General features: G+C 28.5%; 1 protein-coding gene across 1 annotated transcript in view; it reads right to left on the bottom strand.

The window, feature by feature from the left end:
* Positions 1–2,894: 2,894 nt before the first annotated feature.
* The window catches only part of LOC136971575 (putative uncharacterized protein DDB_G0282499), a 37,452-nt gene continuing 23,593 nt past the window's right edge, over positions 2,895–16,753 (bottom strand). Inside the window, exons 3-9 of the mRNA XM_067266040.1 lie at positions 14,327–14,360; positions 14,155–14,244; positions 13,923–14,054; positions 11,985–12,140; positions 9,729–9,893; positions 3,369–4,856; positions 2,895–3,292 (exon numbers count right to left, since the gene is read on the bottom strand). Of these exons, the coding sequence (XP_067122141.1) occupies positions 3,227–3,292; positions 3,369–4,856; positions 9,729–9,893; positions 11,985–12,140; positions 13,923–14,054; positions 14,155–14,244; positions 14,327–14,360 (2,131 nt within the window). The 3' untranslated portion in view covers positions 2,895–3,226. The remainder of the gene's footprint in view (positions 3,293–3,368; positions 4,857–9,728; positions 9,894–11,984; positions 12,141–13,922; positions 14,055–14,154; positions 14,245–14,326; positions 14,361–16,753) is intronic.

The raw sequence follows: 16,753 nt of genomic DNA on the forward strand, positions 1-16,753 counted from the left end.
CAATTTATGCCACAGTTTACAGAACAAAGTTTTTATACTTTAAGTTAAAAAAAATCAGTTGTTGCTTTTTTCTTTAATATAAAAATGCAACAAGAAATAACCTAAATATGGAAATGAGAAGGAAATACACATTTCAGTTAGTCATTGACATCCCCTGAAACTTGGGTGCTATAAGATGCCTACTTTGCCCTGTGCTTTGAAAACAGGACGCTCTATCAAATAGTGAACATCGCAAGATCAAGACAATATAATTCTAGAAGAATGTATTATTTCTAAGACATGAGCTAGTAGAAAACATTGCTTGTGATAAAGAATTTCAGTCTATGAATGCATCGATTACTTTGAGCGATAGCATTTGTGCACAAAGATTTAATGCATTCAGAGTTGTTCCCAAAATTGGAATAAAATTAAGAAAACAGCAAATGTTAACCCAAAATATGAATGCAAACACTAGTACTAATGAATAAAACCAGTAAGTGTACAGTGCAGATTTATTATACTTGAAAATATAAAAATTAATAGAATGGTACTCGAGTGATGACGCTGAAAATCAAAGAATCTTGAGAATACAAAGAATATAATTTGAAATGACAAAATACGTCTGAAAATAAATTAGAATGTATCCAAAGTACATGGAAAATTCTTGTATTTGAGATAAGATCTTTCATAATATTTGATGTAGTAATTTTAATATGGTAAAAACATACCCAGAAAAAATAAAAACTTCATCTTTTATTTGCAATTTATAAAATGCAATTAAATTATTTTTTAAATACCACTTTTATATTAAAGCACTGATACTTTAAAACTCAATTTGTATCTTAAAGTTGAATATCATTAAGATTACATTTAAAAGTAGACATGATTTTTTCCTTTTCTATTCTTAGTTTCCCAGAATAGAGGGGGGCCTTTATCCACACAGTGGGAAGAGACCAGATGGTGGGCCCACCACATCCAGGAGATTATCTAAGAAAAATTCTTCCGGTTTTTGCCCAATCTGTATTCAATTCTGGGTCTTCCGAGCCGTATGCTGACACCTTAACCATCTTGGCAGTCCGTGTTTTCATACTATACTCATTCATTTTAATTAAGTACTGAAATCCCAGTTTCAGATTAACTATTAGTGTTCCAAGATAAATGGTTAACATTCATAATCTCTTTCCATTATTAATAGTGTAAAAAAAAATGAAATTCTGTATTTTGAGAATTACTGTTAAGCATGTTCGTGACTTATCCATAAGAGCTAAGTAAAACTCAACTTTAAAAGGAGAACCAATTGTATGAGAGAATTCATAGTGAAAACTGCAGAAAAGACTTAACTAAAACGGAAAGGCTTCATACTTCGAGAACAAGATACGAAAAAGGAGAATTTCCTTTCTTCACACTTACACGAAACGAGTTTCAGAATGACAAGTTAATGGTTCAAAACTGTTATATAAAAACACTACAGGAAAATTTAATTACAATCTAATAACAATTTATCATTAAATACTACTGATATTTGAAACTAAACAGCTCTATTGATAATGAACAGAAATTAAATTATCAATTTTTATTTTTACATTAATACTATATGCAATGTAAATTTCTACAATAATTCATTAGCTGATCAGCCAAATAGATATTTAACAAAGTGAAATTTCGAATTAACAATTGGCAAAATCATTATTGTACGTACCATTAATTCAAAACACAAACTGAAAAAATATCATCATCAAAGATAAGTTGTTTTTTTGTATTTTAACCCATTATTTAATCTGTCAATTACAGAAGAAAGATATTTAATTTAAAATGTAAATTATAACAACATTGCTATTTGTTATTTCAATTAAAAATAGAATTTTCGGTTACTTAAGCACACGATTTATCAGAAAATGGAGAGATCTTTATAATTTAAAAAACCTTAATTATTCCAAAAGTATAAAAAGGGTTTGATATTTGTTAGTTGCATAATAAATAAAACACAATGTCATAATTTATCATTGTATATTGGTGATATTAAATATATCATTCTTTAAAAACTCATGCAATTTATTTGGACATTAGTTTTACAAAGTTTTTAATATTTCTTCTTTACAGTTGGTGTTTTTAATGAATAATTTCTTTTGTTTAATAAAAACTGATATTAATAAACTATCAAAAAACACTTAGCAGCAAATGAATCATTGATTAATTTTCCTTGTCATTTCACAAGTGATGTAATTATATAAAAGCTATAGCCTTATAAAATATTTTCTTCTCGAAGTTTAATTTTTATTATATATGTAAAGTTTTTCTAACAATTTTGCTAAGCAAAATTAATGTTTTCGACATAGAAAAACAGTAGACGGCTTATCTAGAGATTTCTACTAGAAAATTAACCTAAAATCTTTTGTCTAGGATATATGTTACCTATGGTTCCAAGATGGCAACTCGTCTCCAATCCCAGCAATCAGAAGACAGGGAACAGTGGGGACACATGTTCTAACCTAACCTATTCTAAATATTTTGTTGGTAATAATTATGGTAATCTATTAGAATAGGTTAGGTTAGAATGTGCGTCCCCACTGTTCCGTCTTCTGATTGTTGGGATCGGAGACGAGTCGCCATCTTGGAACCATAGGTAACATTAACCGATCTTAGAAACTAACATGGCAATAACTTTTCATTTCTCAATTTAGAGCTTCAATTAGATTCAAAAATTCAACTGAATAAAAACTACTCTAACAGAATATTAAGCGATTCTATATAAACTTATGTAAAAATCAGTTAATGTATAATAAAATTTCAAATAATTTTCTTTGAGCATTTTTTTTCTTTTTATTAAATCACTTACTTTAAACAAATCCAGTTTTTTTTTCTGTACAAATACATGAAACAAATATATATATAATATATATATAATGTTATTCAAATTTGTATTTTTGTTTTTTTTTGTTTTATTTATGACAAAAATAAGTTAAAGAGATATAAATAAATAGACTGTTCTCAAAACAGCCATTCTTAGCTGTTAAAAATTAAAAAATAACAGTTGAACTATATGCAGAATGTTTCTTTCCTCATGAGTTTTATATAGCGGAAAGAATTATTTTTTTTGTTTTGTTTTTGTATTGAAAAAAAGCAAACAGCATATTATAAATTTAAATTCTACAGTAACTGACCTTTATACAACTATATATATATATATATGTATATATACATATATATATAAAATTTTTTAAACAAAGTTTAAATTACATGCAACAATTCATGCTAATACTGTTGCTTCAGATGGAGTGTCACTGGCACCAACATCTTCACACGAAGTAACAGCCTAAACAAAAGAAAATAAACAAGTCAATGATCCAGTTTAACAAAGTATAAAAAAATTATATAATTTCAATTCCAACCTTTTCTCCAAAGGAATTAACTGTGGAAATAACTGGTTTATGAACTGATAAAGGAGGAGTAGTAGTATTTGGATCTCCACTAGCACAAGCATTTGTTTGATTTTCTTCTACTGTGCTTTTTTCAGAGAGTTCGTCGGTTAGTGTTTCTGGACTGTCAGAGGCAGTTACTCCATCTCCAGAAGCAGGAGATACACATTCGGAAACACTGCTTGAAACGAGTTCTTTATCAGATGGACAAATACTTGTGTCACTTGCTCCATTGTTTGCTTCAGAAATAGGAAGTTCATTAGTGGATGCACTTTGTAATGTATCACCTGCTCCATTATTCTCTTCAGAAATACTAAGTTCTTTATCAGATAGATTTACAGATTTATCCTCTGTTTTAGCAGTTTCTTTGGAAATGCATACTTCTTGAGGAGATGCACACACGGGCGTGTCAATTGGTTCACTGGAAACAGATGTTTCTTGACTATCTGAATTTACAATAGTATCTTTACTTTCATTATCAACAACATTATCAAGCACCGCTGCTGAAATTTTTTCTTCACAGTTTTCATCTTTTTCTAATTTATTTTCAGTCTGCTTTTGAGATACGTCATTTATTAAAACATTTGTATCTTCAGTAGATTCATTTGAAGGACCATTTTCATTACTTGTTACTTTCGGAATTTCTTCTGAGGAAGTTTTGTTTTCCTTTTCTTCAATGTTACATTTAACAACTTCCGAATTTATTAATTCCGATTCTGTGTGGCACTTTTCAACTACTTCATTTTGAACTAAATCTTCATTTTCAGATTTAGTGCTTTCAACAGCCTTCAAACCATTACTTTCTACTTCAACTTGATAGAATTCTTTCGATGCAATTTCTTTTTCAGAATTATCATCTTGGATTTCTATTTTATTGTTTGAACATTCATAATTCTGCATTTCTTCAGAATTGACTGTAATAGGAGAAACAGAGTCATTGGAATTTTCTGTTTTCATTTGCTGTGAATTAAAAGCTTCATTCTCTCTTGAAGAATTATTGATTGTAATATCACTTAGGGCAGATGTAACATATTCTTTATGTGATAACGATTCTATCATCATATCTGATTTATTATACGAATTTCCTTGAATAAAAATATCGTTATCGTCGTTTGTAACATCATCTTTTGCTTCTTCAGATGATTCTTTGGATGAAGATTTTAAGTTTGGATTATTGGATCGCTTGCTGTAATATTTTTTCTTTGCTATCTTGTTTTTATACGATGGTCTACGAGGTTTAGAAATTCTTGAATTCAAATCTCTTTCTGAATGCTGAGATGAAAAATTCATCCCATAATTATCACTTAGATCTTTAGATTTTGGATCTACAGAATTCATATTTTCTTTAGAGAATCTTCGAATTCTACCTCCTCTATCTAAAGTCAAATTTCTGCGTGTGCGTCGAGGACGAGAATTTCCAGACAAATGGTTCTGATGACTTTGAGATTTTTCTTTAATTTCCTAATAAAATTACATTAAAAAGGGTTATTATAATAATACAAATTTAATAATACTAATAATGATGATAACATTTGCAAATAAATTATCATCACTTGAAAAATAAGTAAGATAAAAATGTTCATAGAAAACCAAGTCAGTGAATCAAGTTCTCTTCTGAAAATACTGATTTCCAGAAATGCAAACACATTTTATCAATAAAATTTATAGCTTAGTAGCAATATATGACAGCAAATTAAATCAAGAATTTCAGTAATATTTATGCTTTCTATCATAAAGAACCATTAGAATTAAGAACTTATCAACTATCTTGTATCTTATAGAATGCACACATGCAAGTTGAAAAATTGAAAAGGATCCTGCAATCAATTTAGTTGCCATTGCTGTCAGATCTAGGGGCTGTTTACAGGAAAGACAATGCTTGGACACAGACAGATGAACAGTAAATACATATCCTGGAAGTATCTACAGTAGAGCATCGATTATCCGACTCAATTGGGAACTGGGGTTGGTCGGATAACTGAAAAAACGGATAACCGAAAAGTATGAAAAAAATACATTATTAGTATCAGTCGTAAAGAAACTGTGTTGTGCCTGATTGCTTATTCGAAAATTCTATTTAAAGAAAAAGACATGTAATAGAAAATTCAAAGAAAGCTTAGCAATAATAAACTCAAAAAAATTGCATAAACAAAAATTAAGTATAAATATAAATAAAAACTAGTTGAATATATTATAGTTTAATTTTTCTATCAAAATACCACCAGAGGGCTTTGATTCATCTCAAAACCACTCTACATGATTATGCAAATGTTGAGTATAACAAACAATAAGAAATATCAATTTATTCCGCAATGTCCAATTATACCAAACAGATGAGAAGAAATTTACCCGGAAGAACTTTATAGTGAACTGAACGAGCCTAGAAAATACACATTCATTGTCTCTGATAAGAGAATAGAATACAACCAACTGTAAGTTTTTGTTCTGCTTTGTGTATTTTGATACCTCGTTTTACCGTTTTAAACAGATATAAAAGAATTTTATAATAGTTCTATAACCACCTTATTCTTCAGGTTTGTGATGTACAGACTTAAGCGTGTACAAGTGCCATATCGGGGGGCAAAAAACCTGGTATGTGTAACATATATATGTGTATTTTAAATTATTTATGCAATTTATTTGTAAAAGTAATTTTAATGTTGTATATCCTATTCTTGTTTTTAGTTGACTGATGAGGGGCAAAAGCCCGAAACGTGTAAAATTAGTTACCGTATCAACTAAACAAAGGTGGAGTCAAAAGCCAAGTGATTGAGTTAATAACACGATCTTGTGTTTAACAATTCGAATAAACATTATTAGTATAGTATATTAGTATATACCATGTAATTAGTATATTGCTATTAACCTATTTCGCATTGAATTTTCATCGATGCTAAGCCTAACAAAATTTTTTTTTTAAATAATAATCATCGCTATTGTATTGTTAAAAATTATTTCTTTATTTTGCACAAAATAAACACAGTACAAAACAAAAAAAATATAAATAAATAAATAAATATATATATTTTCGGGTTACATAAAATAGGCCTATACATTAGAAAAAGAAGTCCAAAATTTTCTTTTGCTTCAAAGCTGACTCTTGTTTTTTTGCCGCTAAATCTCGCACACATTTTAAAAACAGCAATTGGATAGAGTCATTAAATAAAATTAAGCCCCGTTTAAATACTGGCCTCTCTTTCATGGTCAAGCCAGTGTTGCCAGCTAAAAGATGCAAAAATTTAATGAAAATAATATTAAAGTAGCCAAGATATAGCCAAATATTGTAGCGCCACATCACTAGCAGACATTTAAATTTGCTGACTAGAACCAAGGTCCTAGAATATATTCTAGGACCTTGGACTAGAACGCGGTCATTAACCAATGTGACAGTTGATTGGGGTTCTGATAATCGATGCTCTATTGTATATGGTGTGGCCATTCTCTTATGACCAGTCACATCTCCAGACTTCTGGCATTGAGCAGTTACCAATCAAGTATGCTAGGATGTCAATAAACTAGCCCAGAAATTACAAAAAAATGCTATACAAAACCTCTCCCAGAATAACATCTGACTGTTGTTTGACTCAATGTCATGCTTATTTTTTGCCTGCACTACAACTAGAGATTGTTTAATTATATACTGGGAAGTGCCACTTCCTATAGAGGATGCTTAGACTTCAGTGAAAAAGTGATAGATGTTTGTGTTGGCTGTATGCACTTTACTTTTCCCACCTGTAAACTGTATTAGTATTCAATATCCTTCTATGTTATTATGCAATTACCATTAAACAATGTATTAGAATACCTTAAATTAGAAGAATTAGGCAGAAAACAATGCTTGGTTGAAGAAGAGCTTTTAAAAGTGGGATTTTACCTTATTTCTTGCAGGGTAAATGAAAACATTATTGGCAACTGGAGCATGCATTGTGTGAAAAACTATGACACCACATAAGCATGTGGTGTCATAGTTTTTCAAACAGATTTCAAGAAGGAAAGTTATGATAAAAGCCTGGTGCTACTGCAAATATGGTTCAGGTTGCTGAAAGAGTATTATTGCTGTACTTCTAGTTTTTAACAGGTAAAACTTCATTTGAGTTATATGAACTTAAGAGTAAATATTAATATTGTTGTTACTAACAAGTGCAAACAATCTGGACAATTACTTTTAACAACTTACATAAACAACTATAAATTACCAATGGAAAATCATTGATTTTACTACAAACTTAGTTCTCTACACCAAATCTTGCAAAGTCTATCAATGGCATAACTAATCCTAATGTTCACATACAAAACTAAACCAAGTCCACAGATAGTTCTTAATATTTACCAAAAAATTGTGTCATGAGAAGAAAAAAAAATAGTCTTTTTCTTATAAACCAATATTGTTTTACATGCCATAAGTAAACAACAATTGTTTGTATTTTTAGGTATCCTTTGGAACAGATGAAATGACTCCAATTATACTGATATGCAAAAGCAATAGAGTAAGGCAGGGGTGTCAAACTAACAGCCCTGATGTGATTTTTCGTGGCCCACTGCCACGATGCTCTGAAATTAAATAAAACAGCTTACAGATCAAGATTAACTGATAAACATATATATGCCATAATGAAGATTGTTCTCAGTCTTTGAATCCAGATATTGGAAAACTAGGAGGACTGGCAAGTTTCCGGTGAAAACAATTAATTTTAGTTTTATAAAATATGTACATTAAATAAAATAAATGTTTAAATAAAAGCAATACTATAGCAATTATATCTTGTTGAGTTGAATTCACCGAACTACATAATGTGTTTTAATTGCCCTAAATATATTCCTGCATTCTCACTTCAAATTATAATATTAAGAAAATTTGTAAATGTGACGTGGCCCACGTGAATCTTACCAGTCGCATTAATGACCCTTTGTTTAAATGAGTTTGACACACCTGGAGTAAGGTAACATCCTCAATTTCTACAAATGGGGCTACACCAGTATCCAAAGTGAATACTTCAGCTTTAAGCAGCCACATGCAACAGAAACTTCAGAAAATGCTGGTACAAAGCTGTGAAGTTAGTTAGCATTTGCAAAGTATATTAAAGACAGACATCAAACTTTATTAGGAAGAAATGTACCCATCATAAAGTTTAATAAAACATGATAATTTTAATGAATTGTATACATTCTAAACTTAAAAATGTAAGCCTGTTTACACATACTGCAAAAACAATAATCTGACTGAGAGCAAATTTGTTACATTTGGTTCTACTGATATGCAAAAGCAATAGAGTAAGGCAGGGGGTGTCAAACTGGCAGCCCTGATGTGATTTTTCATGGCAAAAAAAGCAAGAAAATGAAGTTTCTTGTGGCTTACTCATACTGCTTACAACCAAAAGCTTTTGCTTTATCACAGTTTCAAGTTTCACTTGATCATCCACCATCGGGTGGATCGAGCCGTGGTGCTTATCGATTAAATGATCAAATAAAGTGAGCTCTTGTAAAGTAGCACAATGAATTTGGAAACACTGAAGCAGTGCAACAAGCACAGCCAGTTATGTGTTGCAAGAAACATTTCAATTGAACATTTATTCAGAATTTCAATATTTCAAAAATAATCCTTATTTTATAAGCCAAAACCTGATTCTTTTCTTAGCTGTATGAACAGAACACTAAGATAATCTGAATGTCTTGAAGTTTTCTCACAGATAATTCTTTTACTCATGACAACTCTTGTTAGACCTTGCTACACAAAAAGCCACTTATTAAAAAGTTTGTAAAAATCAGACCTTTATAGGCACAGATGATTCAGAATATTTTTGCGTAAACCATATTACCATATTTTCAGTAAATTTTCCTCTTTATATAACTATCCACTATGAAAAAATTGTTCAATAGTGTAAGGCATCTATTTATCACAAAAAAATTTTAAACAACAATGAACTGACACAACACTTAGGAATCAGTTATTTAAGAAATTACATTAAACTTTTATAAGATTTTTTGAAGCAACAACAAATTTTTTATATAATTCATTTGAATCCTAATACCAGAAATTTTTAAATTGTTTAGTATTAAATTAGTTTATTTTATAGTGTAATGTGTTAATTCACAAGTTTGCAAGTAAACTTTCACTATCGGGCTACAATGCTAGAAAAAATTTTTTTGCATTTCTGAAAAAAGAACCCATTCAATTTTAAGCAAATTTAATAAAAAAATAACTACTGGAAACTATCAGACACAAAATAACTTTCTAGATTGTTCTCTATAAATAGAGATAGTTCATTTAAATAAAATTTCATAAATATTAAACATGTTAATATAACAAATCTGGTTAAAGAAAATAAAATTTACCATGTCTTTTCCATCATTATCCATTCCACTTTGACTTCCTTCTGTATCACTACGTGGCCTGCGAGTAGCACGCCTAAAGTAACGGCGGAAAAATCGTCTAGGTGGACCTTGGCGTCTGTTATAATCAGAACGCTGATTATCATCTACCCGTGAGATATATTTGTTCTATGGAACAGGGGGGGAAAAAAACTTGTAATTTTTATATTTTATACACTTTTTAAAAAGTTTTAACAAGAGATTTTAGGAAAATTTTTCAATAAAGAAAAAAAATTTCATATTTATATTTAAAAGGATTTTACTAAGTATTAATAAGAATAAATAGAGCTTAAAATTCAAACACAACAAAACAAAACTGCATTTTCATACGTCATAATCTATATAATTTATTGAGAAAATAAACAATACCTTAAAAACCTATTACTACATTTTTATTTTTATTCAAATTTCTGTTAGTCAATAAACTAAAGAAACCAGGATCTACATTTGAAATAAAACACAGTCAAATCTCTGGTTTTGAACTTAATTCATTCCTAAAAGTTGTTCTCAAACCAAAACAAATTTTCCCCATAAACAATATAAAATGAGTTAATCCGTTCCAACTCCCAAAAGAAAACTTTTTTTTTACCTTTTTAGCTGTTTTCATGCATAAAATGTCTATAAAGGCAATATAATATAGTACATATAATATTATTTTATCTATATTATATATATAGTAAAAGCAAAATGTTCTGTCATTGCCAACAAAATCAAAAACACTTTACAAAGAAGTGCTATAAATAGAGACAACTAACAGCCAGCATGAAATATAACCAAATAAATCAAGTCTGATAACAAGTACTTTATCCACACTTTCTGAAATATTATGTTTCAATTAATTTGATTTCAATTTTTAAATGAAATTTTTAATTTTAGTTTCACTGTAAAGGCCAGTTTTAATTATTATTTTTAGTTTTAATTAACTGTCTAGTATTAAATATTAATATTATAATATATAATGTCTCAGCACCACAAATTTCCGAATTGGTAGTCCTGTCATTGATTGGTTGGGCCATTGACTTTCTTTAGCATAGGAAGTTGACCATCAATGGCCAGTCTGCCGAATAGCTTGTTCGGCAACTGAGTTATAGTACAGCAACTGGGATAAAAATAAATTCAAAAGTTTGTTTGAAAAGTGAGGCGTTCGAAATCAGAGGATTGACTGTATTTATAAAAGAAATTATTTATTTTCAATAAATGAAGTTTAATAAAAAGTGTTAAATTATAATTTTTCTATTGGAAAATGGAAACTTGCTTTATAAAAAAAAAGTATATATATTTTGGATTTTTTTAAATAATAAAACAAACTGTTAAAGTCTTAGATTTTTCTCATACCAGTCAGCTTTGACTTCTATCAGTTTTAAGAAATAAAATCTGAAATTATGCATAATCATTTGAAATATGACAGAAATTGTAAATCAAATGAAAATTAAGACTATAAAAAGTCTTTTGTCCTTTCTCACACCTCAGGAAAGTAATAGTCTTAGACCTTTTATTAGAGGTTGCTCGTCCTCCTCACTATGCAAAATATTGTAAAAATTTCCCTCTGCTAATGGCACAAGTAAAAATATAATATACATTTAATAAAAATGGCCAGGAGAGTAATTGTAAATTAAGACTATACAGTCTTTGACTAAAAGGTCAACTCTACCATAAGACTACAAAAGACTTCTTGTATAGGCTTAATTTTTGTTTAATAAAACAAATTTTGATTAGAAAGTAACTATTTCTAAATCTATTTTTCTACAGAAATATTACATCTCTTTTCAAGAGTGCAAGAATATTAATTCAGCATACTGCATAATTTCTGGTAATGCCAATAATTAGTTTGATAGTTATATACTGGAACTTAACTGAAAAAAAAATTTTAGGCTCATTTACGATAATATATCTGTCAGAAAATGAAGCAAATAAACGAGTCTAATGATGCACAGAAATATACAGTTAGATGTAACACAGAGAAAGCTGAATGAGAGGGAGACATGCCATATTGAGATGTAGCAGACCAAACAATATCGTGACCAAAAAAATGTAAAGTGCGCCAACATAGTACACAGATTACATTTTTACTTTCTTTCACTGAAAATTATTGAATATCTAGTTCCATTTGCTTATTTTTGAGCATGTCTTTCAATGCAAAAAGAATTTGCTAACTTTACATATAACAATAGTTTTACATAGTCATAAATCATTAATTTATTTAAAACTACATTGGCTTACCTCATTATCCCCTCTTTCTCTTGAATATGAGTTTTTTGAACCAGGTGGTCTTTGAAAAAATTTTCTAAAAAATGGTCTTTGAGAACTTCTACGCGGTGCATAATTTTTACCCTCATCTTCATTGTAGCGTTGAGAAATATTATCTATATTAGGACTCTGAAAATAAGCAGTTACAACACATTATACAAAAATAACTGCTTGTTATATGATGAAATCAGATGAACTTTTAATTAATGACATTTAAAATCTATTATATATGAAAAGTCAATGTTTCCTATATGCAGTTAATCTAATTCTTAAAATTTTAAAAATGTAATTTGCTTTATTGCAGAAGTAAATACAGTGGAAACTGGCTTTGCAGTCAGTCATTGCTACATAATGACCAGTTTTTGAAACTGCCGATTTTTTTCTCCATCGACTTCAATGAAAATGTTTGGCAATTAAATGGTCAACTGTTTGACACTGCAAATGGTCAGTAACTTGTTGCACCTTTATTAAGTTATGATGATGATTTAACAGTCAATTAACAATGATATCAAAAATATTTCTAAAATATTGGATAGATAATTCAGCATATTTCGTAAAAACAAACAATTACAACCTGAAATACTTATTTCATGTACATAAAAATTTAATAATAGTCAATACAAATTATTGCAGTGTATTTTAATCATAAATTATAATAATCAGTACATTGGAATATTTCTTTAAATTAATTATATTAAAGAAATATTCCAATGTAGTGATTATTATAATTTATGATTAAAATTACACTGTAATAATTTGTATTGACTATTTCAATTTGTTTTTAGTTTTGATTTTGTAAGCATCAAAAATATTCTGCAATGATAAATTACAGTTAAGGTTAAGCTTAATACCAAACTAAGTTGTGTTGTTATCCCTAGTGAATAACTATCATATAATTAAGAATATACTGTATTTCTTTTATAGTATTGGAAGAATTTTTATTTTTAATATTGGCTACCACAGAGATATCACTGAATAGTTACTATATCTATACATTTACATTTAATTTACATTGAACAGATACAGTGGCTTTATAAAACAGAGCAAACATATCCTATTTTATTTATAAGAGAGAGCTCTTATAAATAAAACAGGATATGTTTGAAAAATGCAAAAGCAAGCTATTTTCTCTTAAAACATGCTATAATTTGCACAAATATATAGTATAAATTCCTTAAGGCAGTGGTTCTCAATCTTTTTGAAGTTGGGGAACACTAAAGTTTGACATTTTTTTTTCCGCAGAGCAGTTACATCAGCTTTAAAGCAGGGGTGACAAACCTTTTTGAAATCAAGCGCATTCTGTCTAGTACATGATGACACTGGCGTTTGCTAATTACATTCCCATACAAAAATTATTTTACATTGTATTGATTTTTCTTTTGCAACAATTTTTAATTGTATATTTGTTTTTTTGTGAAACACTTGAAGTGACTTCACGGAGCACTCGTGTTCCGCAGAACCACGGATTGAGAACCACTGCCTTAAGGAATGTCAAATAAGCTTTTTATTTGGAAATTTTTAGATAATTATTTTCTATAAAGAATATACTTATTCTTCATTTATATTAACAGTTATTAATTATAAAAAAACATTGTATAAATTAATATTTGTACAATAAAACTTTAAATAGTGAACTATATTGAATTCTATTATTTCAAAGTGCAAACAGATCTATTTATCTTAAAGTTTATAAAAATTTAAGCAAGATGATAATTTAAATAAATAACTTTTTATAAAGTTTAAGTGAGAAAAGAAAAATTAATTGCTCTCATAATTAAAAAGGTCATCTTTATTTAGAGGCCTTTTTTTGTGTCCCAAAGGTGACCTTTTAAAGCAGTTTCCACTGATACGAATTTGTATAGACAGGGTAATTTCTTAAACAGAGAAATATTAAAATTTTAACATTCTTACTTTCCGCATTTGCCTAAAAGGAGGAAAATTATTTCTTGCAGACCAACGACCACGATAATTCCAATTAGCAGCATATTTGCTGCCTTGCACAGTACTGCCATTTGGTCCAGTGACATTTGCTGCTTCATTTCCCTATTGAATCATAAAACAATAATATATATATGAAAAGTAATTGGTAAATTTATAAAATTTATTTTTGAGTTTTATTAGTTTTGAGTGTTATAAAACTAACCTTTGCACTAATTACAACATCAAATTCAACTACTTCTCCATCTCCTACACTTCGTATCATTTTTCTCGGATTATTCTTTTTTATAGCAGACTAAAAGCAATTATAATAAACAGTTTATTATTATATATTGTAAAATTAAATAAATGTTATTAATTTTATTTAAGATAGTTACCTGATGAATAAACACATCCTCATTTGTATCATGACTGTAATAAACAGTTTTAATTAGAATTTACAAAATAAACATAGAAGTTATGTATTTACATATATTAACAACTATTTCATAAATTGTTAAATAAGAAAATAGTATCAATATATAAATTTAAAATCTAATTGTCATCTGAAATTAAATAATCAGAATACTAAAATTAAAATAGCAATTAAATTTTAATAAATTTAACTTTTTTCTTTAGCAGATCAATACAAAAAACTTCATGAATTAAATGGAACTACTATTAAATGAATGAAATGTAAACACCATAGTTTGAACTTATCACAGCAACCCTTCCCTATGCATTTGTGCACATTAGCACATCCAGTACATAGTAACGTTCATCTATATCAGTGTGCGCGTGTGCATGCACCATGTATGAGATGTTCACTAAAAATAGCAAAATTTGAGCATAGTGAAAATGTGAAATTTTGTTTCAAGCTTTGTAAAAAACACATTAAAACATATGTTTGAGAGAATCAATTAGATAGAAAAGAACTCAAATGGCTTGAGTAGCGTGTTCTGTCATGACAAATGTGCCCTTCACACATTACATCCAATAACTTTTAGCACATTACAACCAGCATTCCAACCAAACTGTCACTGTGTACATTCTGGTTTTATGCAAAATTGAAAATAATGAGAAGGAAGCAATTTGACATCATTAAAGAAATCAAATCTAATACAACAGATTGTCAAACAGGCTATTGAAAAAAAGAATTCTAGAAACGTTTCCATCAGTAGCATTATGGCTGGAACAAGCGTGTATGTGCATATGGAAATTACGAAGAAAATTAATTATGTAATCATTATTTTTGTGATTTGAAAAATTTGTTACTGTCTGTCTTTCCTTAATCTCAAGAATGGAATTAGATAGACAAAATCCTAGACCAGATATGGAAATCTTAGGGAGCAGGTGGCCCCGATTAACTATATATGAATTCCTGATAAACTGAAAGTCGTGTTATTTCAATTCAGAAAACTTTTCCCCTGAAAGCAGTTAATAGATGACTGGCATGACTATTGTAAAAGGAAGAGTATGATATATAGGGGCAAGCCACTACTAATTTGAGATGGAGAGCATATATTTTAAATAAATTAAAAATATGATTAAAAGTTGCAGCCCGGCATTGTGACAATGTCACAATAAATAATTGCTTATTGTAATTGAATATACTAAAAAGTTAGTTCAATTATTATTTTTGGATGAAATTCAAGAATCAAAAATAAGCAAGAAAAGTTGGGCCAACTTATTTAAAATGTCAACTTTGTATTCTATACATTCTAAACTCATTATATATCTAATGATACATATTGAAACATAATGAATTAAAAAAATAAATTTGAACTTAACTCCTTGAATTATCTCACTTAATTACAACTAAAATGAAATAAACTGAAAACATTAAACTGAAATAAAATTTTAATTTCAGTTTAATGTAAAAATTTCTTAATTATGTTTCAAAATAAATTTTCAATTTTAGATTAAAATCTGCTATTGCAAATCAATGTCTACAATTACTAAATCATATCAGATTTTAATATATTGCATAATTATATAGTTAATATAACTCAAATCAACCTAAATGAATTAATACAGGTTAATAACACTAAGTTAATTCATTTGCTAATGGAATATGTTTAACAGTTACAGTGTCTTCTCATTACTGTAAACTCATTATTATACAAGAACATTTTCATTAGTGAAAGGTTCAGAACATTGACTTGTACATAAAAAAATGAGAGGAAAAATTATCCAAATACACGCAGTATAAAAATTTTAATATTTGATGCATGTTAAAATATGCAGTATTTATTAATTTCACAAATTTTGTGTTTTTAAAAAGTAATCTATAACAACTTTAATTCTTGGCAAGGACAGTTTGCTTAACTGAATAAATTTATTCATTTTTTGAGTTTAATTGGCTTAGGTTTGTATTAGAGTGCAAAAGGTTTACAATATTTGTCTAAAAACACATTACAATAAATAAATATTCGTGGTTGGTAGATTATACCAGCATAATAAAAGTTCTAGAAGACAACAATTCAACCATGTTTACAACGGAAAGTTTAAATGAGCTTGAATACTGCATCCTTCATAATAATTTCAGCAAACTTAATCCTTATTTTTTAATATTTACTATCATTTACTTTCAAACTATAAAATAAAGTTAATACATGTAATAAGCAATGATATATAAACATATTTAGATTACAATTCTAATGAAATACAAATTTATATCTGTAAATAATCATTTTCGAAATGAGATGGCACAATTACAGCATTTCTGGTTTTACTTCATATGAATCTCCAATCGGAAACACAGACTATCCAATAACAAGGTTACATGTTTTATTTGACTACGTTTAGCTTAAATTTATGATGTA

The sequence above is a fragment of the Centruroides vittatus genome, unplaced genomic scaffold, assembly GCF_030686945.1.
Source record: "Centruroides vittatus isolate TY-2023 unplaced genomic scaffold, ASM3068694v2 contig_2604, whole genome shotgun sequence".
Classification (NCBI taxonomy): domain Eukaryota; kingdom Metazoa; phylum Arthropoda; class Arachnida; order Scorpiones; family Buthidae; genus Centruroides; species Centruroides vittatus.